Raw genomic sequence first — 26762 nt, forward strand, 5'->3', positions numbered from 1 at the left:
AGGGTTGTGACAAGGTGAATTGAAGTTGCCAAAAGACATGGTTGTAAACACTGTCATAAGAAAGCTAAATTCATGTTTCTTATTAAACTTTGATTCTGGCTCTTTAGAAGAACCTTTTTTTTTTTCCAGCTTGTGAGTTGTTAACGCTGTTTTGATAAGAAAATGCTCTGAAATGGGCAAAAGTGCTGACCAGTGGGGTAGAAAATGAGATTATCTGTAGAATATTCAAACAGGGGTTCTTTTGTGTAGCTTTTCCTGCTGTTCCCATTCTGCCTTTGGTTTTCAGCTGATCTTTACAAATATCAGACACTTATGTCCGTTGTAAGTATTTATTCAGGTTATTGGCTTTTCTTTCATTCTCTGTGTGAGACAGATCCGAGCAGTGTCTAAACAGGCATATTAAAAATTCAACTTTGGATGAACTTTGTGGGTGTGGATGAGCAGTTCCTAAGGAATGCCCAGCTTCCAAAGATCATTGGCAGTTTTGAAAAACGTTTGGCCTTGGGTGAGTGCCTAGGAACTCTAGTTCTTCAAGATTACTTTTGAATCTGACTCCCATTTCTACAGGAATAACCATTGAAAAAGGGAAAAAAAAACACCTTTGCTGCTTTGAAATTGATTTGCCTCTAGTATGGGCTATTTGTTGGTTTCCTCTGGAAAACAGCATGACCCTGTATTCGGCAGATACTGTTGTGGTGCAGAGATGAGTGTGTTGGGTCCAGGCTTTAGCTGATATAAACTACATTGTGTACCATGAGTTGGGGATCTGGGGGGTTGGACTAGACGATTGCCATGATCTCCAGAGGTCCTTTCAAACCTCAACCGTTCTGTGTTTTTTTTTCCAAGTGACATAAGGTCATGCATATCTGCCAAGGACAAATGAATCCTTAGATATTCTTTCTAGCACTTGAAATTCAAGTGTTTGAAGGAATTAATCAAGCTACCAGATTTGGGCAACTCTATTGCACTGTAAAACATAAGCAGAGAACCCTAGTAATACTTTTCAGGTTGTATGAAACAGAAAGAACAAGAACAAGTTTGATCATGTTTTGATCTTTTTTTTTTTCTCTCCTGCCAAAATATAAGTAGCTTATATGGGCTTAAATTGTTTCCAGAAGTTTCTTCACTTTCTATAAGGCATATACTAGATAACTGTTCCTTTTTATTCCACTGTCAACGAGTTGGAAAATACGATGCCCTAGAGCTCCTCTTGCTCAAACATTGTTTCTGGCCCTCAGGATGTTCTTCTACATCGTTGTCTCCTCTTCCTCCTCCTGAAGCCACTTCAGCTTTCCGTTTGTCTTGGGAAAGCTGCCTTGGCAAGATGGAGATACAGCTTTTCCAGTAGAGCTCGGCTTGATAGATGAATAGTCTAATACACGTGAACTTTGTTAAAGGGTGGCTAAACAGAAAAGGTTGAACAAGCAATCAAGCACTAACAAGGGGAAAAAAAGCATTCCTGACAAGAAACCAGGGAAGGAGAGCACTGATGTTTAAAAGGTATATTTATGTGTAAATATATATATGTAGGTATATATAGCTTAAGGTGAAGATTAAACTAAAATACAAGTCTGCAATGCACACTAAACAAAATTCCTCGTCTGGCTGAGCAGTGAGTAGAAGCGGAGTTCTCAGTGCTGCAGCAGGAGAGCTGTGTGTGCTTCTGGTTTTGATAAGCTGTCCGTTGTTAGTATGCAAGTTCTTCAGATTGGCTTGCTTGGAGTTTTCTGTGGGGGTGTATGTAAAAGGCGACATGATGACCTACCTTCAGATTTCTCATTTGGGAAAAATAAATGCCATGTAGCCTTCCTAAAGAACATAAAAAAGCCCGTGCTGTGATCACAATATGATATTTTAAGTCCTAAAGTTTTTTTTAATGGTGTAGGTGAACAGTTGTCCTTATTCAAAAGTCTAATGCATGCAGAAATACAGCTATGCCACTGACTTGTCATTTTCTATCATCTTCAAAGTTTCTTGCTGTATTTAGCACCTTTTCTTCAAAGAGATTGAGGTGCTGGTAGCTTTCCCATAGTGAGATGGGGAGATTGGCAGAGTAATGGCGAGAGACCTCAAACTGAGATTTGGTACTATGACTCCCATACTTCTTGCCTTTATGTGTTGAAAGGGGACATGGTTGCCTGTGTTTCAGATTGCTTTATGAACTAGTAAAAGTGACAGTGATGGATTTTGTGTTATTGGTTCTTAGCTGTATGGTGTATGCTTCGGGGTATCAATGCAACGTGGCTTTTTTATCTCATGTTGCAGCTGTCCCTTACTTGTTGAATGCTGAGGATTAATTCTGATATCATTGTTTAAACTGCTAAATACTTTTCTTTTCAGATGAGATTAAATACAGGTAATGTTATGGAGCATCCTTTTCTATGACAAACTGTAATCTCAAAATACTAAGGATTTAGCTAAATGCTATATATATTCCTCTTACAATGGATGGGTGCTTTGTGAGAGAAATTTTAGCTCAGTCCATTTTTGAAGAAGAGATCTACTTCACTAAAGTCATACCATAATATATCAATTTTTCATTATATACACTTACTACTTGAGCTGCAAAACCCCATATATCCTATGAAGAGAAGACAAAGTTTAAAAACAAAGAGCAGATAGAACTGCAGATAAATGCTTGCACTTTGGAGGTAAGTTATTAGCTAAAGTGATGCCAGTCCTAGTCAGTATACTTTATCTTCATGCAGTTCTGGCAGGAGGACTTTCTTTTCCGTCATTCTGCTGAGTCCCACTAAACCTACCGGCCCTGTGTTGGTGGACATGTGCTGTGTTGGTGCCCTGTGCTGCATGGCAGAGCTTTTGGGGAGGTCCACAAAGAGCAACTGCACAAGAGAGTGGTAACTGATATTGTCCCTCTCTTCTTATGCATAGGATTTTGTCTCTCTCCACCTATGTTTTTATTTTCTAATTGAAAATGTCATTCCAGCAGTAAGTCCAAAGTCTGTGCTGGTTTGTATGTATATTTCTAAAATCTACCTATCCATCTATAGATTTAGATACACATATAAAGTATAAAATCTCTGCTGAGTCTGCTGACATGGCAAATTGACTGTTTATGTTCTCGGTTGGCGACAGTCTGATTTTGTCAGTGTGTGCATGTTCTGTAATGGGCCGCTTTTATAAATTCAGGTGGCAAACAGTGTGGTAGCAGGAGTTAAGGCAGCCTGAGCTTCTGACTCTAGAGGTTTTTTGGTCGTCTTTCTCTTCAGAGGAATCAGTAGGCCTGTAGATCGGTTGCGGTGCTTCCTTGCGAATTTGCGGTTGTAGTGTTTAATTACACAGTATTGCAAGCTGGCAAGCAATCACTCCGTTACCACAGAATCTCGGAGAATCCCAGAATGGGACCTCTGGAGGTCATCTAGTCCAACCCCCCTGCTCCAGCAGGGACACCCAGAGCACGTGGCACAGGGTGGCATCCAGGCGGGTTTGAAGATCTCCAGAGAAGGAGACTCCACAACCTCTCTGGGCAGCCTGTTCCAGGGCTCTGTCACCCTCACAGTATAGAAGTTCTTCCTCACATGGAAGTGGAACTTCCTTATACCCATTACCCCTTGTTCTGTCACTGGCCACCACCAAGAAGAGTTTGGCCCCATCCTTCTTACCTTCTCCCCTCAGGTATTTATACATATTAATTAGATTCCTTCTCAATCTTCTCTTCTTCAGGCTAAACAGGCCCAGCTCGCTTAGTCTTTCCTCATATGCTAGATGCCCCAGTCCCTTCATCATCTTTGTTGCTCTACACTAGACCCTCTCTAGAAGTTCCATGTCCCCCTGCTAAAGTCTTCCACCAAATTAGTGTTTAGCTCAATAATAATTGCCCAGAAATAGCCATTTGGATGAAGTCATCGACAGTTACCAAGCTCAAATAATTCCAAACATATTAAAATGTAGTAAGGAGTGAATAGAGATGCTATTGCTGTGTGTATGATTAATGAGACTTAAAACTAGCAACAGGAAATTAACAGCATTCATAGCAATTTGTTGTGTGCCATCAGTCGGAGTTGTCCGTGTACATCTGCACAGTGGAGGCTGCTTAACAGTGAAATTAATCTTTCACTGAGATAATTGAAAATAGCTAACATATAAAAGTCAGCTGTATATTGCACAGGGCACCAAACTTAAGAATGAACAAGTGGAGTGTTCCACTTTACAGAAGCAAGCGTACTGTGAATGGAGGTCCATTAAATAAAACTACGTAAATGTTGTGATTGATTTATGTAATGTCCTAATCAGGAGGGATTTTTGCATTACAGTGTTAGCTGCTTAAGAGGAGAACTAACAAATTCTGAATTTTCTTGAAGTAATATTTTCAGTTAAAAAAAAACTATTTATAAGCATGTAATCAGTGAACTGCATATGGCATACCCCTTAAAATAGTTACCTATTAAATTGTTCCTTAGTACATAAAGTATTCCTTGTACATTAAGGCATGTACAAGGAGTGTGCGCTAATAAAATGTCAAGACCATATCATACTTAAAAGAGATTTTGATATGTGATGGAAAGTAGTCCTTACTCAGGTAATTCTTAAATTTTAGGTGGTTTTCAGAATTGCTCTGAACTGCTGTGCCCTGAGTCAGCTTGTTTTTAAACAGTTGTGTTGGCTTTGGCTTTGAAGCACTGGGGGGCTCTAAGGCCAAATTGAACTTCATGTATATCTGATGCTGTGAAACTCTGGGTAGGGAAGGCGTTTCTAAATGAGTAGCTGTAAAGCAAGAGCAATTATGAGTGACAGAGTCATTAGATAAAAGTTACTTTTTTAATTACTGGTATGATTTCAACTTTTTAGCAATTATTCCTTTTTACTCTAAGTAAAGCATTAAGTGATTCAAATTTCTGCATATTTTCAGGGCCAATTGTTATTGGTGACATTTGTGATAAATGTCATACAAGAGAGGGGGAATTAATCCTTTTCTATTGCTTTCTCTTTTTCCAAATATACTATTTCTACGTTAAAAACAGGGGATTTTTTGGGGGGAGGGGGCATATAGTTTGGGAGATTTATGTATAGAAAATATAAATGAAGGTAAGTGAAACATATTTGATTTCACAAAAATATGATACCATTACAGCTGGTCTTTAATGATGACCAGGGCCCTGTATGTATTCCTGCTATAGAGGAAATAAGTTATACTAGAGTGCAGATACTCCCCAGAGAGAGCAGTTGAAGTGATGTTGGGTTCTGGTCACATTTTGTTGGATGCTTGAAACCATTTGCTTGTATTTCCTGTCTCATACTGTTCTCCTAAAAATAGCTTAAATTGCCCAGCACATGTCCACGCTGGAACAGCGCGTTTAAAGCTGCTTCCTCTGAGCCTCTCTGCCCCTCCTTCAGCCTTCATGTCCCGCATGGCCTCCCACAGCAGATGTTCTGGGCCTTAAACTGTGCTGAGAAAAGATCTCTCCTAAATTCAGGAAGCTGATTAAAAAGGGGAGGAAAAAAATAAAAACAAAATACCCTGTGCGAGCCAAATGAAGGTCATAATTCAGAGGTGTGGAACAACCTGTAGTCAACCCACACACTACTGGAACTGCTAGGAAAAGAAACTCAAGAGCCTCTAGCAAGTGCAGCTGGGAAGTCACATGAGATTTGCTTGCATCCAAAATGCCACTTTCAAAATCCGAGCCAGACTGAAAAGTGATAAATAGTGAGGCAACTTCAGCATAGTATCAACACAGATAAAGAGGCAGTTTGGTTAATTCATCTGGTTTTCTACAGTGATACAAGGAAGTTGCATCAAAGGAAGGTGGAACATTTGCCCTAACCTGCAGCGGGAAAACTGGGATTTTGAATGAAAACATCCCGAGAGCACCTCTTTTCTGGCTTTGTCTCCCTTTAAAATGAGCTCTTTGAAATGGCCTTCTACACAAAATGTCTTCAATTTTCTCATTGCTCCACACAGTGAGAACATACTCAGCTACTCCTGTAGGACAAGAGGAAATGGCCAAAAACTGAAGCATCAAAAGTTCCACAGGAACTTAAGGGAAAACTTCTTGAGAGTGAGGATGACAGAGCACTGGAACAGGTTGCCAAGAGAGGTTGTGCAGTCTCCTTCTCCGCAGATCTTCAGAACCTGCTCGTACACAATCCTGTGCCATGTGCTCTACATGACCTTGCATGTGCAGGGGAGGGGTTGGACTAGATGACCTCTAAAGGTCTCTTCCAACCTTAAGAATTCTATGATTCTATTATTCATACCCAGGAGAGTAAAGGCAAGATATTTGGTTGCTTTATGGACCTTTGAGGACTGCAAAAGGCTTGGAAATTGGTGCTCCCCACACATGTGGGGTGAAAAAAGGCTGTTGAGGGCAGTAGACATGAGTGTGCTCAGCAAGGCTCCTACGTGCTGCGGGGAAAGCTTTGATGGTGAGAGGGAAGGGTAGCAGCACAGCTCTGCAGCGCTGCACCTGGTGCAGCACGTGCTGATGGAGCACGTGCCAACGGGGGTTTGCTGGGTGCCCAAGGCTCCTGCCACTAGACTGTGAAGGCTTTGGAACTGCACTCCAAGTACCGCCTCCGAGCAGGTGTAGGTAGCTCAGCCATGAGCTGTCGGCTGGTGTCATTACTGTGGTTGTGCTGAGTTCAGTGCCAAAGGGCTGGGGCTTCTTGCCTCTAAGGGGACCATTTACATGCAGTGTTCTTGTCTAAAGAGTTGTAATGAGTGTAGCACAGTTTGTTTCCTTGTTGTTTATGTGCAGCAGCAGTACCAAATTGGTCTGGGGTTGCTGTGGCCCAGTTCAACATCATTTTGCTGGGGAAATAATGCTTTTCCTGAGTCCTCTAATCCAATAATCAATTCACTGTACTGCACGGAAAGAGTCTGGCAGGCAAGGCTTTACATTAAGAGTAGGTCATCTAAAAATCTCATTTTCCAGATGATCAAAATCTCTTCACAGATGGCTATTTTTGACCTGGTTTAGAAATCTCATGCAATCTGTCTCTTTATGAGGGTAAAGCTTGGTGTGCGAGCGTGTACAAATGAATGTCTAAAGCTAAAGCCAAAAGAGGTTGTTGAACAACTAATATTTCTAAACACATCTGTTTCTAGACAAATCTCGTATTTATATATGCTTGATCATATATTTTTTAATTTTATAGTTTTATTTATTTTCAGGCTGTAGAGATATATAGAGGGGAGAGGAAAGTGTTTGATGCTTTGCATATATTGCCATAAAAATATATTGGTTCTAAGTTATTATAAAAGAACCCAGGAATATCACAGAATCATAGAAGCGCTCTGGTTGGAAAAGACCTTCAAGCTCATCAAGCCTAACTGTAAACCCATCACCACCATGCCTGGTAAATCATGTCCCTAAGTGCCTCATCTACACGTTTCTTGAACACTGCCAGGGACAGGGACTCCACCACTTCCTTGGGCAGCCTGTGCCAGTGCTTCACCACTCTTTCTGTGTTGAAATTCTTCACATCATTTATTAAATGTATATCTGCACCCAGGATAGACTAGTTTTTGAGACCTCAAATTTTATGATTTTCTTCTCTCTCTTTTTTTTTTTAATCCTCTTTGGAAAGGCAAAAATGAATTGGAATTTTCCCCTTTGAAAGGTATGCACAATATCTACATATAGAAGTAATATACAAATATAATTGTATATACTGCTCTCGGACACTTATAATACAAGCTTTCTTTTATGTGAATTTTTGTTATTGTTTTGGATGTTTGTTAATAAAAAATAGGAGCCTATGTGAATGGAAGTTTTCCAACCATATCCAATTTAGTCTTAAAAGGGATTCTTTAAAACATTTTGTTTTCACTATTTTTAATTTTTTAAAAAAGAAGTCTGAACTGCTGTCTCAACATTCACACACCAGTATTCAATCAGTTTAAGTTCACACATAGGCCCAAAAGTTAGTGTTCATCCATGTATTTCTGCATGTTTTAATTGTCATTGTGTGGTATTGTATTGCAAAGTAAGGTTAACTGACATTAAGTGTTTCTTTCAAATTTGCAATTTAATGGCATCTTAATGTTTTACATACACACTATGGGTTTAGTGCTTGAGGAAATCCTTAAGTTCTGATGGAGAAGCAGATCTATGTACTTTTTAATTTCTTTCTTTCTTTGATTTGTGTGCACTGAAGAAATAATACTTTCTAGGAAGAAGGAAAACCTGAAAAGTGCACTTGAGATGGGTTTGCAGATCCCAGCATCTGCACCACAATAAACAGCTTGGAGGAGAACAGGAGAAGCTTTTCATTCTTGACACACGTCATTGCGTTGTTCCATCCTTGACCTGCCTGCCTAGGAGCTTGTTTGGGGAAGGTTTCCTGAATAGGGCAGACACCAACTGAATTAATGCTGTTGATGGTTTGGGTGTGTTGCCCTTTTCAGCTGTGTTTTTCTGCCTAAGTCTTTTTGGTGATTCCCTGAAGTGAACTACTGACATGTGGAAAACAGAGATGCTGGGTAGCATTTTTTATTTTTCATTTTTGGACATAGTTTGGGGAATGATTCTCCCATGCTTTCTTCACTAAAAATCAAATCTATTGCTGCTAGGAGTGGCAAAATAAAATTGTCGGCAAATGAAAAAAAATCCTTAATGAACGCAGATTGATGGATGTGTTTTGATGATACTTGGAAGCATATAACAGCAAATTTCATTTTGAAGGATTGAAATAATGCCTCTCACTCCTGTATCTACACAGGATTGCACCTGGGGAAATCTGTCAGAAGTAAAGACAACACAATGCCAAGTATCTAAATTGAATTAAAAATACTAAATATCTGGAAACATTCAAGGTGGCAAACTGGTTAGGAAATACATACATTCATACGTATTTTTTAGTTTGCCTCCAAGTCTACAGAAAGGGCAGTTTCTTTCTTATTTTTTGTTTTCATTAGTTATGCTCCCAAGCATCTGAGCTATGTTCTCTGGCAGATTTGCAGCGAAGGGCATCCCTTGGGCCCAGCTAAAGTTAAGCTCTGTGCTGCCACGGAAAACCTCTTGTAAAGTTCAGTGGCCCTGTATCAGTAGGAGAAGATAGCAAGTCAGTGAGGTATCTAGATTATATAGTCTGTTTTTAAGGACCTGTCAACAATATCTAATGAAAGCTTTTCCATAACTTAATGAGCTTTGCTATTTAAGTGCATAGTGCAAAATTAAATCCATCACTGTTAAATTAGGACCTTATGCATTAGAAATGTCCAATAGCAGGGATAGAAGAAAAGCTGTTGCAGACAGAAGCTGATTATTCTACTTGCAGGGCTCTGAATGGAAGCCTTGTGCTGCAAAAGGAAGTGCTTATATATTTAAAATTGTCAAAGTCTCATTAAAAAACATTTTGTTTCCTGTTAGCAGAAGTGGAAAGCGGAAAGGTTTACAGGTGAGTGCATTGACCTTTTGTGCAATGCCCAAAAGTCTCCAGCCTGCTGGCTGGTACCTCCTGAATATGAAGAGTGAGAATAGAGCTTCCTCTTGAAAATAAAATTGGCGAAGGTGCTTTGTCTGTACAGATGCGTTAACCTGTGGAATTTGTGCGCAAATGAGTAGATCTCATTAGCTCTGGTAATTGAGAATATAGAAATGATACGCTTGTTTGTTTTTTTTTTTTTCCTCCTTATTTCAGTAGCAGCAGGACCAAGTAATATGGACTGAATTGTTGAGCTTCATTGTCAAAGGAGAAGAGCTCCAAAGAGAGAAAGTGTGGGTTTTTTTTTTTTTTTTTTTTTTTTTTTTTTTTTTGTCTTGAAGGAATCTAAAGAGCAACTGAAGCTCTTAACAGAGTGCGGTTGTTGACATAAAATGTCTGGCAAGAGAGTTGCATCTTTAGCTATGTTTGAAAGCTTGACAATTTTCTCCTCCCTAACTGCTCAGTGCTAGAGGAATCTAAACAGCCATTGGTTGCTGTTGGAGTTGGGAAGAAAACATATTTTTTGTAAGCTCCTACTCAAGTCAGTAACATGATTAGTATATGTGGTTGGTCAATCAGTTCCTTGTTCTGGTGTCTGTTTTTTTCAGGGCCTTTCTCCAGCTTGAAGAAAGAAATTACTGTCAGATGACTTCTCTCTCTATCCCTTCTCTGTGCTCCATTTTCCACATGTGCTGGTGGTGATCTCTAAGTTGCTTTGCAGTTTGTGTAGGTTGTCACTTCGCAGTGACACCGAATGATGCTTTCCTTTGTACTGCCTTTGGATTTTAATATGGGTTTACTTCTGTAATTCTTTTAACAAAGAGAATTGAGTTTTAAATTATGGTTCTTAGAGTGCTCTGACATGATGATGTAGTAACTTTAAACACTTCAGTGAGTATCGTCCCCATCAGAAGCCTGCTTGGAAATCAGAGTGCAGTCTTTGGAAATCGTTTTATTTGTGTGTGTTTGTGTTGAAGTGGAAAGCAGGAGTGTGTGGAAAAAGGGAGGTTGCAATTTCTTTCTTTAATTTTGCGCTTGAAAAGCTTTGAGCAGTTGTGTTTCGGAAGAACTGCGCGAACAGTGTGCCAGCCCCAGAGGAGCCTTCCTTATCTTCTAGTAATGCTTCCTGGGGAGGCTCTCGCCCTCCCTCCTTCCCTCCGGAGAGCTGTCCCAGTCGTCTGGAAAGAGGCTGGTCTCATGTGGTTTTAAAGGGAGACTAGATGAGAGGAGTTTGAATGCTTAAGAGTGGGGGAAATGGGGCAAACCGTTCCAACTTAACCTGTAAATTAGGCTAGTAGGTTTAATATCCAGCTTGTTGGAACTCAGGCTAACGAGAGCGAAAGCTGAGTGTTTACCACAGCATTATAGACTTTGATGTAGTTAATGCAAGCCAGCAAGAATCTTCAATGTATTTTTGGCTAGAGCTACTGTAGTTAAACTATGCTTTACAGCTTTAGCTTATTGTAAAGTCATCTTGGGCATGCTCATAGACATTGCAGTCGCACCTCTGAATTACAGCGGAGACGGCTTTTTTAGCATAATGTGCCACACAACTCTGAACCAAGTGGAAAGGATGGTATCAAGTTGCATCAGCTGAGTTGTGAGCAAACTTACTTAAAAAGACCAAGTGAGGCCTCATGGTGTGAAACACCAGTTTTGTCCACATTTCAGTAGGTCTTTGTATGGTCTGTGGTTAAATTTAGAAAACGCGCATGTGATCACCCATACCTAGACAGTTTGTGGGAAGCTGGATGTGCGGCATTTCGAAGGGCTAAAGTCAAGCGATGTCACGGCATGAGTCAGTCAGTGAAAGCGCATCAACTGTATGCAAGAAGAGAGACTAGATGAGCGCGACACAAGGTTCTGTGGGTCTCTGTGCCCCTCTTTCAAAGCTGAGGATGATAGTTGGCTTGATGTTTTCTGGTTCTAATTCTGCTGTATTTATGTACACATCGCATTAAGTTGTTACTGTTGAATGAATCTGTAGAAGCGGCATTGGAGGGGAAGTGCGTCCGCAGTGAAGATGGATTTGAAAGATATAAGATGGTTCTGTTAATAGTAAGTAATAGCTGTTTGGGAGCTGGAGCCTGGGAAGGGCATTTGTCTAGTACAGAGGTATGATGAAAAGTTGCATTTGTTTCTGTCATTTAGAGTTCCCTCTTCTGCCAGCCAGCAAGCTGTGGTCTGTGCTTTGGTCCTCCTTTTTACCTTGTATTTTTATCAGGAGAGAATAGTCTGGTTCCCAGGGTATCTAATTATCTCCTGGTACTGAACAAAAAAGAAGGTAAATAAGACCACATTGCTTTTGGATTTGTATTTAGTCATTTTTGAGAGTGTTAAGTTTTATCCTTGGATTTGAGACACCTGCCAAGGGGTGCTAAGGTGCCTGAGTGGAGCCACAGGGCGCGTTACCTAGTTTCCTTTCTGAGAGTTTGACTTCCGTTGCTCTGCCAGGCAAGTTCAGTTCTCAGTTTTGGTTATTAATGGATAGGTAGGGAACAAAACTGTGGTTTTGCTGTTGTTTCATATTTCTGTGTTTTGTAGTCTTTTGGTTACCCCTTAGTTCCTCAATTATTCAAACACAAAAGGTCGCATTTTAGAAGAATATTTCAAAATAAATAAATATGACTTACATAGTGCCTTTTCCTGGAGGCCCTCAGGGGCTTCACAAGCACTGATCACCCCAGCAGAGTGCTTCAAAGTCTACTGTGTGGCGTAAGGTTGTTCCCTGTATCTGAAGCAACTGTTTTTCATCCTGGCATCTGTGAGAGCAGTAGAACTGGGCATCCATCCTCATGTGCTGTGCTCTGACAGTGGCTTTGGATAAAGTGAGTGGGATGTATGGGGTGATTTTATTGCCACATTGCGTTATTTTCCTCGTCCCTTATATAAGGGGTGAAAATAACTTTCTAAATAAAAAATTGGAATGAAGCAAATGCAATTAAATTGGAGATTAAAAAAAAAAAAACAAACTGTCGCCAATGTTGACAGACAGACTTGGGGTGGACTCAGCAAAGCTGGTTCCTTGGGATATCTCTAAGGCATTGATTCCTTGCTGCTGTCAGGAGCTCCTTTCTTGGAAGCAGGATGCTGCTGCTAGGTTCAGAAGAGGCATAAATGCTTAGGAAGAGAAATACATAGTACTTTGCCTTGCTTGTGTTGCTGACCCCACATTAGTTGACAGTTGACTAATACGTAGATAACTCCTTAATATGTAATTCTCTTGTTTTTTCTTTCTTTCTTGTCATTAGGTGAAGCCAAAAATCTTCCTACATATCCGGGGCCAAACAAGATGAGGGATTGCTACTGTACTGTAAACCTGGACCAGGAGGAGGTTTTCAGGACCAAAATAGTGGAGAAGTCATTATGGTAATAAATACATGTGTGCATGTGTTCTGTTAACACTTAGTGCTCTAGACTACTTGTCTTTTTACTGCAGTGTTCATGTTCCATGGATGCCTAGGGGAAGGAAAGAGGGAGGATGAGTATTGTTGTTATTATTATTATTATTATTATTTTCTCTCCCCTGCTTTAATATCACTGTAGTGGTGAAAGTATCAATGTCATGATAGTTATCTGTGTTACAAGAAAACATCTCCACCAAGGCAAGCCATATAAGCTGTTCTCTGAAGAATTTACAGCCAGTACTCCTTTCTCTGCTGCCTAAACTTTCTAATTCTCAGCTTAGAGCACCACGATTTTTTGCATCTCTCTCTGCTTGGAATTTTGTATTCGTTTAACTATCCTAACGACTGATGTTTTCTGGAAGTCCTCAAATGTCAAAAATAAAAAGGGAACAGTGGGCATCAAGTGTACATATGGCGAAGGAGGCTTTTTTGGAGATGAAGTCCAAGTGGCAAAGATAAATCAAGTTTATAACTTTTATCTTAAGATACAAAGTGGACGGGGAGTGAGAGTTGAGTTGTACAATTAGGAATTTGCTATTTGTTTTCTTGCAAGTAATTTGCTTAGGGAAGTAGCTCTATCTCCTTCACCCCCTCACGTACTTAGCTCACTTATTAGTGTGAGTCTGAGTAGCTTGAAGTGAGATTTATTTCCTTAAATCACTTAATCTTCTTTCTCATATTTTTTTCTTAATTACTTATTTTAAGTCTTTATCCGTGTCTTGTATTCTGATGTGGTACACTGAGCGTACATAATGGAGAATTCTGGTTCTTAAGGTGTTTAAATCGGGTGGGGAAAAAAAAACAGAGTAGGTGTTTTTGAACGATGGTGTTAATACTTTACAGGAAAAAGAAAATCCCAAGGTTTTTAATTTAATTGACATGCCATGTCCACAAGCCATTTGTTTCTCTAAAAGTGATTTTGTAACTCATTTGAATTTAGTCCTGAGTCAGCTGTCTGTAGCCTTATTGCTCACAACTAGAAATCACACAGTAGATTTTTTTGCTAGATGATCATTAAAGTGCTTCATGGGGGGAAGGAGGATTTATGGTCATAGTTGACGTCATTTCCTTGAACTAATCCAATTATTTTCCTATTGAGAAAACAAACTTTTAGTAGTAGGACTAAGCAAGAAGTGTAATTTTTCCTTTGGGGGAAATTTCACCTGTCTTCAGATATCATTATGAAGCTGGAGAGATACACAGAGGCCATGCAGAAATCAGAAGGTTTCTGTTTTCCTGTGGAGCTGGACTCTTTTCAGCATTTGAGGTGAATTCAGAGGACAACAGCATATGGTCACAGCTCTGGAAAGCATCACTGATAACGTTAAAAGAACCTTGTTTAGTCTAGAAAAAGAGGGCAGAGAGGAAACATAACTATGTAAATACTTAAAATCAAGAGGAAGGAAATTGTTCTCTAGGCCCAATATGGATTTTGCAAGTAATAACAGTCTTAGATTGCAGTGGGGAAGGAAGTTTGGTTAGGTTTGTTGTGAAGAAAAGTTTCTACCATTAAAGATTCTGGAGTGCTGGACTAGGTTGCCTTGGTACTTTGCATGTTGATTGCTGAAGACTTTTGTCAGGTTAGCTGTAGCCAATTCTGACCAAAAACGAGACTCCTCCTGCTTCAGAACATCAGGCAGACCAGGTGACATCTCCAAATCCTGTGCAGCTCTATTTTCCTTGATCTAAGGTTATCTCTTCACTGAGAGAGGAAGTGATTCTCTCCAATGGTAGTCTGCCTTCTTCCTCTGTGAGCTTCTGTTCGCAAATTTAGTCGTAGAAAGTGCTATTTAAAAATATATATATTCACTTCTAGGTATCAACTGAATTTTGTATTTATTTGTGTAGATGTTTTTCTCTTCATGTTCGTTTCTCTTGCATAAAAATATCAAATCCATGAACAGAAAAGCTCAGGTATGTCTTCCCAGGCTCTCGGTAGCAATTGGTCTTGGTAAGGAAAACTGAAATGACAACTTATAATATGCTTGTATTTACATGTATTAAATCAAGCCCATAGACTTCCAGAGGGAGGTATTTTGCAAATGATTTCAGACACTGCTGTGGTAGCCTACTGGTTTTTGTAGTCCTTCCATATGAGCCCATAGCTAAGGAGCCAGTCATGTTGTTACATTCTTTAATGCTTGTCTGTAAATGTATTCAACCCATAGAATAGCTGTGAATTATTGGACAGGCAAGGCTTATGTACCCCAAGGCCCACGTACTCCATGTGCAGCAGAGAAATACCTGCTTTCACGTGCAGGCGCTCATCAAGCAAAAGTGAGGCACGTATTGGGTCCCCGTTTTGAGGAGGTACTATGTCATGTTGTCAGATAAGAGCAGGGACGCAAAATTGGGCCAGTGTATGACTGAAATCTTTTCCAGCTATCTGTATAAGGAGACTTACAATTAAAGTCATGCTGAAACACTTCCACTTGTGTACTCAGGAATTCAGTGAATATTTTTGTTTGTATTTTTACTCAGTTGAGCTTCATTGAACTAAAATCAGGCCCGTTTTCTTAAGCACTGCAGAAATGCGTATTTTCCAGGCAGACTTTTTCCTGCTGCATGATTTAAGTACAGCTCACAAATGGGAGAAAGGAAGCAGTCCCGAGCCTTTGGACTCAAAGTTGTGATCTCCTTTGTTTTATGCTGGTCCAGTATAAGAAGTTACCTCCCGGAGCTTTGTCCTAATCTTCAGCAATAGATTTTATATTTTGATAGGCTGCAGCAGGGACAGAGGAAGACAGCTGAGAGTAGTGGCTTAAATCAACCAAACACAGGTCATTTAGAGCTTTAAGAGCTGAACCAACATACCCTGCTTCCCAGACCAGTGCCTTTACCAGGGCTCTTTAGAGAATATCTGGGAGCCTGATACCCTTTATTCAAGTTTGCCTCTTAACCTGAGAGCAGCCAGGGAAGATTGATAATTTACTATCAGGAACTTCAGCCATTGCTGCCATTCAGCCTCTGTTGGCTTCTGTTAAATTGGGCAGCTGCATCGAGGCCTTGTGCTGGAAGATTTTAAGCGCTGCTTTTAGGGCAATGTAGTTGTGGCAGACTTAAACAGGTCATGGGGTAGAGCTTGGGCAGTTTTTTTTTGTGAAACCAGAGAGTGATGCCGCAGTGCTGTGGGTGCTGGGGCAGTTCAGAGTCATCCGACTTCTTTGGAGGCCTTTGGTCAAGCACGGTTCATGTGTGGGCTGTTCAAATTGGAGCTCCAGATTCCCAGGAAGAGAATCTGGAGCTCTTCAAGCAGTGCTGTGTTCTTGAGCTCCTTGGCATGAGCTTTTGGTAAATTCTAAAAAGGTCACATGAAAGTCATAAGATACAAGGGAAAGGACAGTTAGAGCCAGGATTTAATACACTTCTCTGTGTAGTAATTATTGTTCAATATTTATATTAGCATTATACAAAAGGCACTGAATAGAATTGGATCTATTCTACATAACCTAGCAGAGATGTACGTGAAGAGGTTGGTGTGCTCTATGTCATAAGGAATATATAAGAATATATACATTTTTAAATGCATAGGTGTACAACTTTTCTGTATTTCTGAGCTGCAGGCAGTGGATTTTCATACTTATGCAGCGTGACAAGAATTTTACCAGTTCATTTCCTATGTTGAACCAACCATTTAGCTTCCCTTCTGGGCAACTTCACACTTAAGGCTCCACTATCCAGAGCTTGCTCCTAGCTACAGCTCTTCCCTGAGGATAAAACCTTTCTCTGTTTTGTTGGCATCAAGACTGACTTTGCTGTTGCTCTTTGCATCAAATGTTTCCATTCACTTAAAGGGCAGTGTCAGCTGCAACAGGAAATCGAGGCAGCTTCTCAAATCATAGGTGAAGAATGGAAGGAATGTGGCGTCTCTAAATTTGTTTCAAGGATATGAATAAAGGCAAAAAGTGTCGTACACTAAGAATCAAGCGACTGACAGCATGAGCTCAGGAGATGTGAGCCAAGCACCTTGAGTCCACGATTAATTAGTTCTTGACTATTTCACTGAAGAATTCTTCACGTGCTGAACATAACTATCAAAGCCTGAATGAAAGAGAAAATGAAGCCAGAGGCCCTTTCCCCACCCCCAGCCTCTTTTTTTCCCCTTGCTCTCCAGTGAAGGAAGCAGGGAGGACTGCAAGTGTGCAGTGCACCTCTGAGCAGAGAGCGAACCGTGCTGCAAATCCATAGTCCAGGCTGTGTTCTCTCTAACAGGAGGTTCTTGTGTGTCTCTTTTAGGGCTGGATCTGGTAAGAAAATCGGTCAGCAGCTCTTGTAACCTGCCCTGAATAATTCTACTGCAGCCTTTAAATGGTGTTATTTTTTTTAATTCAAGGCACACTTGCACACTTTATTTTCCTCTGGAGTTCATGGCTGCTTAGCTAAACTTCTCTCACATGTTCTGATAACATCTTGGACACAGGCCACTTCTCCAATCTTAAGCACATAGTTTTTTCCTGTAGTTGGCGTGTGGCCAAAACTAGCTGTTGCTCTGGAGTGAGCTCTGTTAGCTGCTTCCATGTTCTTATGTGGCCAGCGCCCCTTCTTGGGAGAGCAGCCTTTCCAGGCCTCAGAGGGGATGCTGCAGCACGAGCTTCCCTCCCACTCCTCCTTAGTGTCCTGCCTGCTCCTGACAGCTGCCGTCTCTTGCGCTGGGCTGCGTCTGCCGGAGCTCTAACTCATTCCTTCAGCGCGGAGCCATCGCCAGCCTTGCAGGAAAGGGCCGAGATGGGCATGGGCAAGACGTCAGGCTGCTCTGGGCTGCTCTGAGAGCGAGGAGCGTGTGGCTGCCTGGGGCAGCCAAGGAGCTGGGAAGGGCGCCAGGAAGGGAAAGGGAGACTGAATGGGAGGAGGAGAGTAAAGGGAGCCTCGAGACCCAAGGCAGGCTTTGTGAATGAGAGTCCTTATCCAGCCCGAAAACCACCTCTGTGAGCAACAATTGCTGGTGTTGTAGACTGCTCTGAGCTATATATTAAAAAAAAAAAAAAAAAAAAAAAAAAAGAGAGAGAGAGGGGAGGAAAGGGAGGGTGGGGGGGCAAATGCAGCTGTAATGTGACTTCTCCTGTCGTCGGTGTGTGTCGTCTTACAGAATATTTTGGGAGGTGACCAGGGGCCAAATGGCTGCTGCTTAATGTTATCATAATCCTTATAAGCCTCACTGAGCCGAACTAGCAACTGTCAAGTGAGGCCGATAACTATAGCTCGTGTGTCTGTGTCTCCTCCGAGTTCGGGACGGAGACCACGCATGTGTCTCTTTCCTCTCCTGCCCTGTGTGGTGGAGGTGGCCGTGGCTGTGATGCAGCCCTTCCTGCCCGGGTAGCCCCACGCAGTGACACGAGGAAGGCTGTGCCTGGGCAGGGTGTGCGTCTGGGAGAGCGCAGCCCCTGCTCCAACAACGACCATAAGTGCAAGGTTGGGATGTAGATGTTGCCTTGGGTGCCATAAGCCTCCTGCCACGTGCACTCTGCCAAATCGGTGCTTCAAATATAATGCTAGGTATTTGTACAGAGTTGTGTAAGAAAGCTAGCGTGGCATCTGCCAACTTTGGCTCTTGCTGGGCCTCACTCGCCTCTCTTCTTGTAGCTCTGTTGTGTCTAGTAGGAGACTGAAGTGTATTCAGGTTTTATTTGGCTTGCTTGAACTACTTTGAATAATCCTTCCCTTTTCCCCTCCGTTACATGCACTGCAAGGCATACATGAAAAATTATCAGCCAAGTAGTAGAAAAAAATAGTAGTAGGAACAAGCAAGCGTACCTTTGCATACGGTCTGATTTTTACTTGCAGCTCGCACTGTGATGTGAACTCTGGTTTTCAGTTCATGCAACAGGATGTATCCAGTATTTCTAAACGTTTTAAGAACAGTCAGAGGATGTGGAGTTGTCTGTGGCATGTTAATAGTCCTCACTTCCAAGCACAAAAGCGGTAAAAACTGTACACAAAGAGTTTTGGTTTGAGGGGTTTCATTATTATTCATCATGCAACGCGCTCACTTCATCCACTGAAGTTCTACTGCCAAAATAAAAACAGAACTGCTTTTGCAAATCCTCAAGTATTGAGAAACAAGTGCAAGGTTTTGCAGTATAGCCTGAACTGGAGAAATGCTTTTATTCTGAGATTTGCTCTGTGAAGACTCTTCCTTGCAGTTTTACTATTTGTGATGATTTCTGTAGATATCTAAGCCTATGGAATTAAAGTGCCTCTCAAGTTCAGTAAAACACACTCAAGCAAATTTTGCACCTCTTTTTTTTGCGGGGGGAGGTTCCCATTCATCACACTCAAAAATCAATATTTAAGTATTCTGTTCCTTATTTGCTTTCATTCCACCTGACTTATGCAGTAATTTATGTCTCCTCTTCTTCCCTCTCTTCTCCTGAAAACATACCCATTGCCAAAGCATACATAGAAGAGATTCAGAAATGGGTGTCTTAAATGGGAAGTGCCATTAGGTTGGATAGTTATGTGAATGAAGCAATACTTTGCTTTGCTTTCCTGGTGTTCCTGTTCACTTGAGCATTTAGAACAAGTAAGGGAATTTTTGTGAGAACAGAGAACAGACCCAAAGTTTCAAGCCATTGCACTGTGTTCTTTAAACTTTTACTTGACCATTGATTTATTTATATATTTACAAAGCTCTGCAGCTCTCTCGTCGTGATGACTGTGGAGGTTTCCTTGGGCAAGCGTTGTCCTGAGGGCAGAGCCTTTTCTGTGTACCTGGGAACTTGGAGCAAGGCTTTAAAAATGGGTGCAAGTCTTTCTCTGTACCCTCTAGCCCTGTCAGGGCAGAAGTAGAGATGAACTTATTAATCCAAGTGCTGTTTCATAACTAAGCAGTGACTGATGCCTGCCCTGCCATGCCTCCCATTGCTATCACAGCAGAACTGTAAGGAAATTAGTAAAAACAGACTGAGTTCAGTATTCTGAAGGCAAGTTTGAAGCTGCTTCTAAATGCAGCTTGGAAGGAGGCTAATTCGCTTTTGCGGTGGAAGCTTACTCCACTGTTTTCTGTCCTTGCAAAATCCTATTTTCAACAGTTCTGTTCCACCGCTCGCTTGAAATCGTAGAGAAATGGAAGCAGCAGCAATGCTGGCCTTGTGTGTGACCTTCATTTGCAACCTCATTGATGCGAGGCCTGCGCTGCAGCACTGTGGGGGGAGACGGGGCGGACAGACACGGAGCCTCATTTCTCCTCATCTTTAATGCCTGAAACTTTTCCTGAGCTTAGGATTGTTCTGCAATGGAAACTTAAATCAGAACTCATAAGCTGAGTGTGAAAGATTGCTGAATTTTCGGCTGGGCTAGTATTCATATTTGTTTTGGAGGATCTAGTCAGACTCCTGAGGGCTGTGCAGGCAGATACTGCTGCTTTTCATTAATTGCTCTGTCAAAATACAAGTGCTCACTGGGGCTATTGGACCAATTTTGGCTTTTGGGATAGAGGGGGTCATCAAGAAGGGAGGAACTTATTTATTCTTTGCGGGGGAGGGAAAGATTCTGGAACCCAAGGGCTCCTGCTCAAGATAAGTTAGCTTGGGAAATAAATCATGGGGTTTGACTGCTGTGACCCCTTGCTCTTCAGGTCTAGGAGGGAGACAGAGCGAGCACTGTTCGGAGGAGATAGAGGAAGGATAAGCCCATAATTTAAGGGGAAGTTCGAAGCCTTTGTGGGGCTGCTTTTTGGTTCTTTCAGAAAGAATATACTGTTCCTGCAGAGCTGCACAAGATTTGGGGGAGGGCGTTCGGATGAATCTTAATGTGTTTTTCCCTTCAAGCCAAGACTTTGTCCTGTGGCGGGGGGTGATGCCCTTGTGTTGGAAATCTGCTTGCTTGCAGGAATGAGGAAGGCGCTGAGGTTTGGGCTCTCACCTGAGCGACACAAGCTAGTGAATCTGCAGGGGCTGTGTGGCCTCGGGGACGGAGGGGAGATGAGGCGCCCAAGAAAGGTCGTGCTCGGCTGGCAGCAGCCCATGGAGGGCCCCAGCCAGTGGGGGCTGCGAAGCCTTGGGCCTGATAGTCATGGGAACATCTGGGCCTGGCACTTGCATCACTCTGTCTCCTCTGTGTTACTATTAATACGCTTCTTTCTGATACTGCCTGATGGACTGGAACCTTCCTGCTGTCCTGTCTACTTTTCAGAATTCCCATGTTTCCCTGTCATTTCATTCCGAGTAGAATTCCAGTGAATTCATCTGCCATCTTCCTGAAGAAAGCGCAGTTTTGTGGTTGAACAGAATATCGGAGCTTTCGAAAAGATGCAAATGTCTTGCATGTAGAATACACTAGATGTTTGCACAGTGATTGTGATTTGATTTAGGGTAGCCCAGATGGGTCCCAGCTTGCGTGCAAACTTGCACCAAGCCATGTGCACAGGACGAGGCGCTTGGCTGTAATCAGACCATGGCTCCTGGGGCAGCCAGGCTGCCCATGGTTTGGTAGAAGCTTATTCTACCAAAGAGTTCGGGTATTTTGTATCTGAAGCGGTGAGTGTTGCATCCCCACTCCCAAATAAAACCTGGAAATAGTAGCGTTGGCTGAACGAGTCGCGCGTTGGTTGCTACACTGCTCTGATTCAGAGCTGGGTGCATTTAGATTTAAGCAATGCACTCCATTCTGGTGGCAGAAGTTTAACGTGTGTCTGCATCTTGGGCCTTGTGGTTCACCCGATACGTTTCTTTCGCGTTGCTGGTGGGCAGCAATATAAAAATGCTTTTCCTGCTTTTCAGAGATATCCTTGGACTTAAATATGTCACGCTGTGTTATTTCATTTCTTTGAATACAGTGTTTACTGTTCAGCCAGTGTGCCGGGCCTATATGTTCTGAGTGAGATTTGCTAGCTTTTGAGGGCATACAGGAATGTTTTGGGCGCCTATTTTTGCTCTAGGCAGAAATATAAGCAAAAGTAGATAGTGATCGAAAATACCTATGCTGTTGTATCCTGAGGGAAGCCAAGGGAGTGACCTCTACTGACAAAATGCATGAAGAAATGAAAGTTAATGCAAGGAGCTATTAATAACTCTTGGACATGCAATTTTCTATCATAAAAAGCCTTCAATAATGAATAAAGCTGCAGCACAATTCCATCTCCTGGTTTTGGGCTTAACCAAGACAATAGAGAGGAGTGTGTTTAAAAGGGGCGGTGAAAACCTCCTGGCTTTCTGCCTGTTAATTAGAATTAGAGCTTTATTTTTAAGTCTACATCTGCAGTGTTTGCTCTGTTCCTCCATATGACTCCAAGTGCATCCACCCGCCTGGATCTACTGAAGCAGGAACTTGAGCATGTGCGGTGAAAAGTCTGTGGTGAAATGGCAGACCTGTCAGTGAACAAATAATGCTGATAGATGCTTCTAGTTCTTAGGCATAATTCCTTAACCATATAATTGGATAGAGAGAAACTGAAAGGGTTGCTGCTAGGAGCCTGAGTTGATGTTTTCCATTTAAATTGGTAGGATTTGAAGAAAGTCACATAAGTCTCTAAAGATCTTTTTGTGCTGAGATAGCATATGTATTTTATATATATATATATATATATATATATATATATGTAGGTATATTTAAACCTGGTCATACTGTGCAAGAGCTTTGTTCTGGGAATTCCAGCAAACAAAAATAGAGACACACAGGGCTGTCGTATAAAAAGCGTCATGCCAGCTCCAAGGCTGAGTTAATATTAGTTGTCTGAATCTGCCTTTAAATTAAAAATTTCTGAAGGGATGAGAAAGGAGGCAGTGGCTGTAGGCATTTTATTTTACGTAAGTTAAACTCTTAAAGAAATGTGTACAATGATTCCCGGCTGTATTTGCTTATCCTGCTTATCTGTGTGTTCTTCTGGCCTCTGTTACAAGGCTTTCTGGGAGCAGAGGTCTCTCCTACCTGTTCAAGGCACTATGTGCTAGCAAGTAATAGTGTCTGCCACTTCTGCTTAGGGACCTTTGGGTTTGTTGTTGTTGGTTTTTTTCCAAATGAAAAGATCTCTTCTTTCTCTCATGTCAGGAAATCTTGTTTTACGGCTATTTGAGGTAGATGGAGAGAGTCGAGAGAGTCGAGGTGAGACTTGAAGAGACAGATGCACCTTCTTGGGAGGGAGAGAACCATGCAGCCAAGTGATGGGCAGGGTGTGAAGTTCAAGCACGCTTTTTCTTTCAGGATACCAACACTAAACATAGAATCATAGAATGCTTAAGGTTGGAAGGGACCTCTAGAGGTCATCTAGTCCAACCCCCTGCGCACGCAGGGTCACCTATAGTACGTGTCACAGGACTGCATCCAAGCGGGTTTTGAAGATGTCCAGAGAAGGAGACTCCACAACCTCTCTGGGCAGCCTGTTCCAGGGCTCTGTCACCCTCACTGTCAATAAATTTTTCCTTAAGTTCCTGTGGACCTTTTGATGCTTCAGGTTTTGGCCCTAGTTCTGTCAGTGGCCACCACTGAAGACAGGCCAACACCATCCTCCTCACTGCCTCCCTTGAGGTACTTATAGACACTGATTGCTTATATATCGCTTACATATCGCTTATATACACTAATTGCTCTCTTTCTTTGTGTGTGTGTATATGTATGTATGTTTGTTCGTTTGTTTGTTTTTTATTTTATTTTTACCCAGCCCCTTCTATGGAGAAGATTTTTACTGTGAAATTCCTCGGACCTTTCGTCATCTGTCATTTTATATTTTTGATAGAGATGTTTTTCGAAGGGATTCCATCATAGGTATGTGTTCATAAATTATTTTCTTTATAACTTAATTCTATTGGATTTTGCGTGGTAGACCATTACAGGTGGAAGTCTCGATTTGATAAGTAACAACAGTGATAAATGATGCCTAGTGCTTTCCTTTTTTTGTCAAATGAGTTAGTGGCTCGGTGTTATGTGTTATAAAGAAGGTTAGGAGATAAATAGTGGTTGATCTGGGGTCATGTGCAAAATGCAGTTTGATTGAAATAGACAGTATGGCAGTGCTTACATGCTGGCAGTATCATTTGCTACTTTGCTATTCCAGGGCTCATTAGAGGTATCTGTATGCAGTATCCGTAAAGTTCAACTGCCTGCACAGCAATAGTTACTGATCACAAGTGCCCACAATACAGTGGTGACAAAAATTATATAAAGAACACCAGAGCAAGCTGTTAACTTGCTGAACAGAATAGTTCTGTAAGACTCCTACTGCCTGTTTCAAATGGACAAAATTTCACATTTTCCAAGTATTGCCTGCCATGCATTTCACATGCAGCAAACTGTATGACAGTCGGTTTAACCTCAGGGATAAGAAGCTTATTGAACTCAAGTTATCCTAGAGAGAAACAGTTTCAATTCTAAAGCATTTTATTCTGTCATTTAAGCTTCCTAGAATCATATCAATTTGAGGACTGATCATTTTATATACACACTACACACACACACACACACATATATGTATATATATACACACTTATACATGTATATATGTGTATACATGCTATTTATAAAAATAATCTTTCTATGCTACCTAGTTGCTTTGCCTTAGTGGCCCTGTTTTGGTTGGCTTTTGTTCCTTTATTTTTTCATCAGTTAAGAAAGGCATGTATGACTCCCACTTTTTAAATTCCAAAACAGAATGAGGTGGGCATATTTTGATGAAGCTTGTGGTAAGGAAGCTGCCTGATGTTGAGTTGTTGTTTGTACAGTGCTGTAAAAAAGCTTTGTTATAGGCACAGAATTGTGGTGTTGAGCTCTTCACATGCATCTTTGCATTATACTAGACTATCATACGTATACTGTCTTTTCTCTTTAATTCTTGCTTTGCGATTTATACATATGAGTGGAGGAACTGGATCATTCTCTTTATGGCTCTAACTTAACTCAACTGTGAGCAGAATCTAGCATTTTTGATGTTGCTATTTTTTATTAAAATAAATAAATAAAAAGAACCTAGCCGGCCAAGGATGTGCTTTTGAGAATTAGGTAGGAATCTTAGCTTTGAATGCTTCTTTTTGTGGATTTTGCCTTTAATGCTATAGTTAGATATGCTTCATTGGGTCAGGGCTTGTGAGACTTCATCCAAAATCCAGTAAAGTTACTGGAAATTGTGTTAAACTTCATTGAACAAGTCTTTAACAAGAAATTGTCTCTTTTATTTGATGTGTTAATCTGCTATCAGCTACTCCATTCCTTTACGGTGCCGCGACTTGAAATTGAGGTTCTCTGAGCTGTGTGTCCTCATACCTGTATGTCTGTTGAAAACAAGTAGGTTTGTATTGCCATCAGTCACGGACAAATAGAGGTCCTTACTGTGATCTTTTAAATGATTTTTTGTTTCCTGATTTCTCTTTAGATTTTGCCGTATTCCTAAATAAGGACTCTGGCATGTTCAACCAGTTGGTAGGTTGAATTATGTAGTTGAAGATGTCTCATTCCTCTAAATGAGAAAATTAAAAATTTTGTTATTTAGGAGAGCTCTTTCTGAGGTTACTTTTTGTGAGGTGAAAAATTACCTTTTTCAATTATGTGTGTTAATCCCATCTTTAAATAAAAATATGCAGAAGACCAGTTAGGTCAAAATCATGACTCTTGCTGAGAAACAGCACAAGATGCACACAAGATCTTAAAAGCAGGATCACCAAGGAAATACAGTACAACAGCAGATAACATTGTTGGGGCCAAGGCAGTTTCATAGGAAGCAAGAATGCCTCTCGTGGACAATATGAAATAACTCAGTTTTACTTCCAGATTTAAGTGGCAGCATCTTCAGCTGTCCTTTTCTGGGAAAAATAATGTTGCTCAAGAATACACAGTCATAGTCAGAGACTATGGAAATAGGAAAAGTGACATAAGAAAAGTGTTCTAGGAATACTTGTGGAACTAGTGTGGAACTGAGCTGATCTAAAACTAGTGCTTAGTTCTGGCGTATGCCAGGGGTGAGGGTTTCAGGTTTTGATTCCTGAGTGGGCTTTAGGAAAGTTTTCTGGTCTCTCATCTCCTGCTTCATACTTGAGATGTGAAATAGTATCTCCTTTCTTTCAGCTGATGAACATTTCAATAATTGAAGTCATTTTATTAGATCTCCTGTAAGTTCACAGTTTTCTCTTGTTGCAGTGGCTCATGAAGAGCCCATGAACTGGGGTTTTCTTAATAAAGGTTTTACTCTGTGGAGCAAAGGGCCTTGAAAGACTTGACACAAGCCAGATCCCATGAAATTGCAGAGAAGGGCAGATTACTTTGTTTTTCCCATGTTTCCTAAATTTCTATTTTAATAATTGAGTTCTGACATTCGAGGGAAATGCTTCAGGAACTGCTGAGAGCAGCTTATGAAATAAAGAACTGCAGAAGACATGCAGAGACTTTTGTTTGGATGCACAAATCATTGATCAGGTTTCTATTCTTTGCTGCTGCCTCAGCAAAAAGAGGTAGTATTCTTGCACTGTGTTTTATATATATATATATATATAAAATATATATATTTTTTTTTTCCTTTTTTTTGTGCGTGTGTATTACAGAATTCATATATAGGAAGGTTAATATATTACTGTTTTAATGTAGCACTTCAGTAACAATTGAGTTCTGCCTTTACATTGAGATTTTACAGTGTATATTAGCTGTTGTATTCCCAGAGTTTGCTATCTTCTTTCCCTACATGTTCTCCTCCTTCCTCTTGACAGGATAATTCTTTCATAGGGACAATATCTGCAATATTAAAAAGACACAATTGCTTTCATGTGCATTTTCAATTCAGTAAGTCTTAAGAGACCTCTGGAAGAGACTTGCCCTGAGAAGTTTGATTAGAGTAGAATTAGAAAAGTTGCTTTTCCACTGAGCTGCAGAACTGTGTGAATAGGGGCCCTTTGTTTGCATTATAAAGATCACTTGTTATATGCAGTCATCATGAGACACTTCTGCTGCAGTAAGTGTGGTGACCCAGGCTCGTCCAGCAACGTCCTTTCTCAAAGAAGGGAACTAGGGTTTAGTGTGTTCCATCCAGGGTGACTAATTTTAAGTTTAGAT

At 41.1% G+C, this 26762-nt stretch overlaps 2 protein-coding genes across 2 annotated transcripts in view; one reads left to right on the forward strand and one right to left on the reverse strand.

The window, feature by feature from the left end:
- Window positions 1-26762, reverse strand: part of CDC16 (cell division cycle 16) — a 441073-nt gene that overhangs the window by 94521 nt on the left and 319790 nt on the right. The window lies entirely within an intron of this gene.
- The window catches only part of RASA3 (RAS p21 protein activator 3), a 124237-nt gene that overhangs the window by 23916 nt on the left and 73559 nt on the right, over window positions 1-26762 (forward strand). The window contains exons 2-3 of the mRNA XM_088530517.1: window positions 12642-12759; window positions 23392-23495. Of these exons, the coding sequence (XP_088386643.1) occupies window positions 12642-12759; window positions 23392-23495 (222 nt within the window). The remainder of the gene's footprint in view (window positions 1-12641; window positions 12760-23391; window positions 23496-26762) is intronic.

This window comes from Tinamus guttatus, unplaced genomic scaffold, assembly GCF_059628265.1.
Source record: "Tinamus guttatus ecotype Peru unplaced genomic scaffold, ASM5962826v1 Tinamus_guttatus_pri_ptg000030l, whole genome shotgun sequence".
Taxonomy (NCBI): Eukaryota; Metazoa; Chordata; class Aves; order Tinamiformes; family Tinamidae; genus Tinamus; species Tinamus guttatus.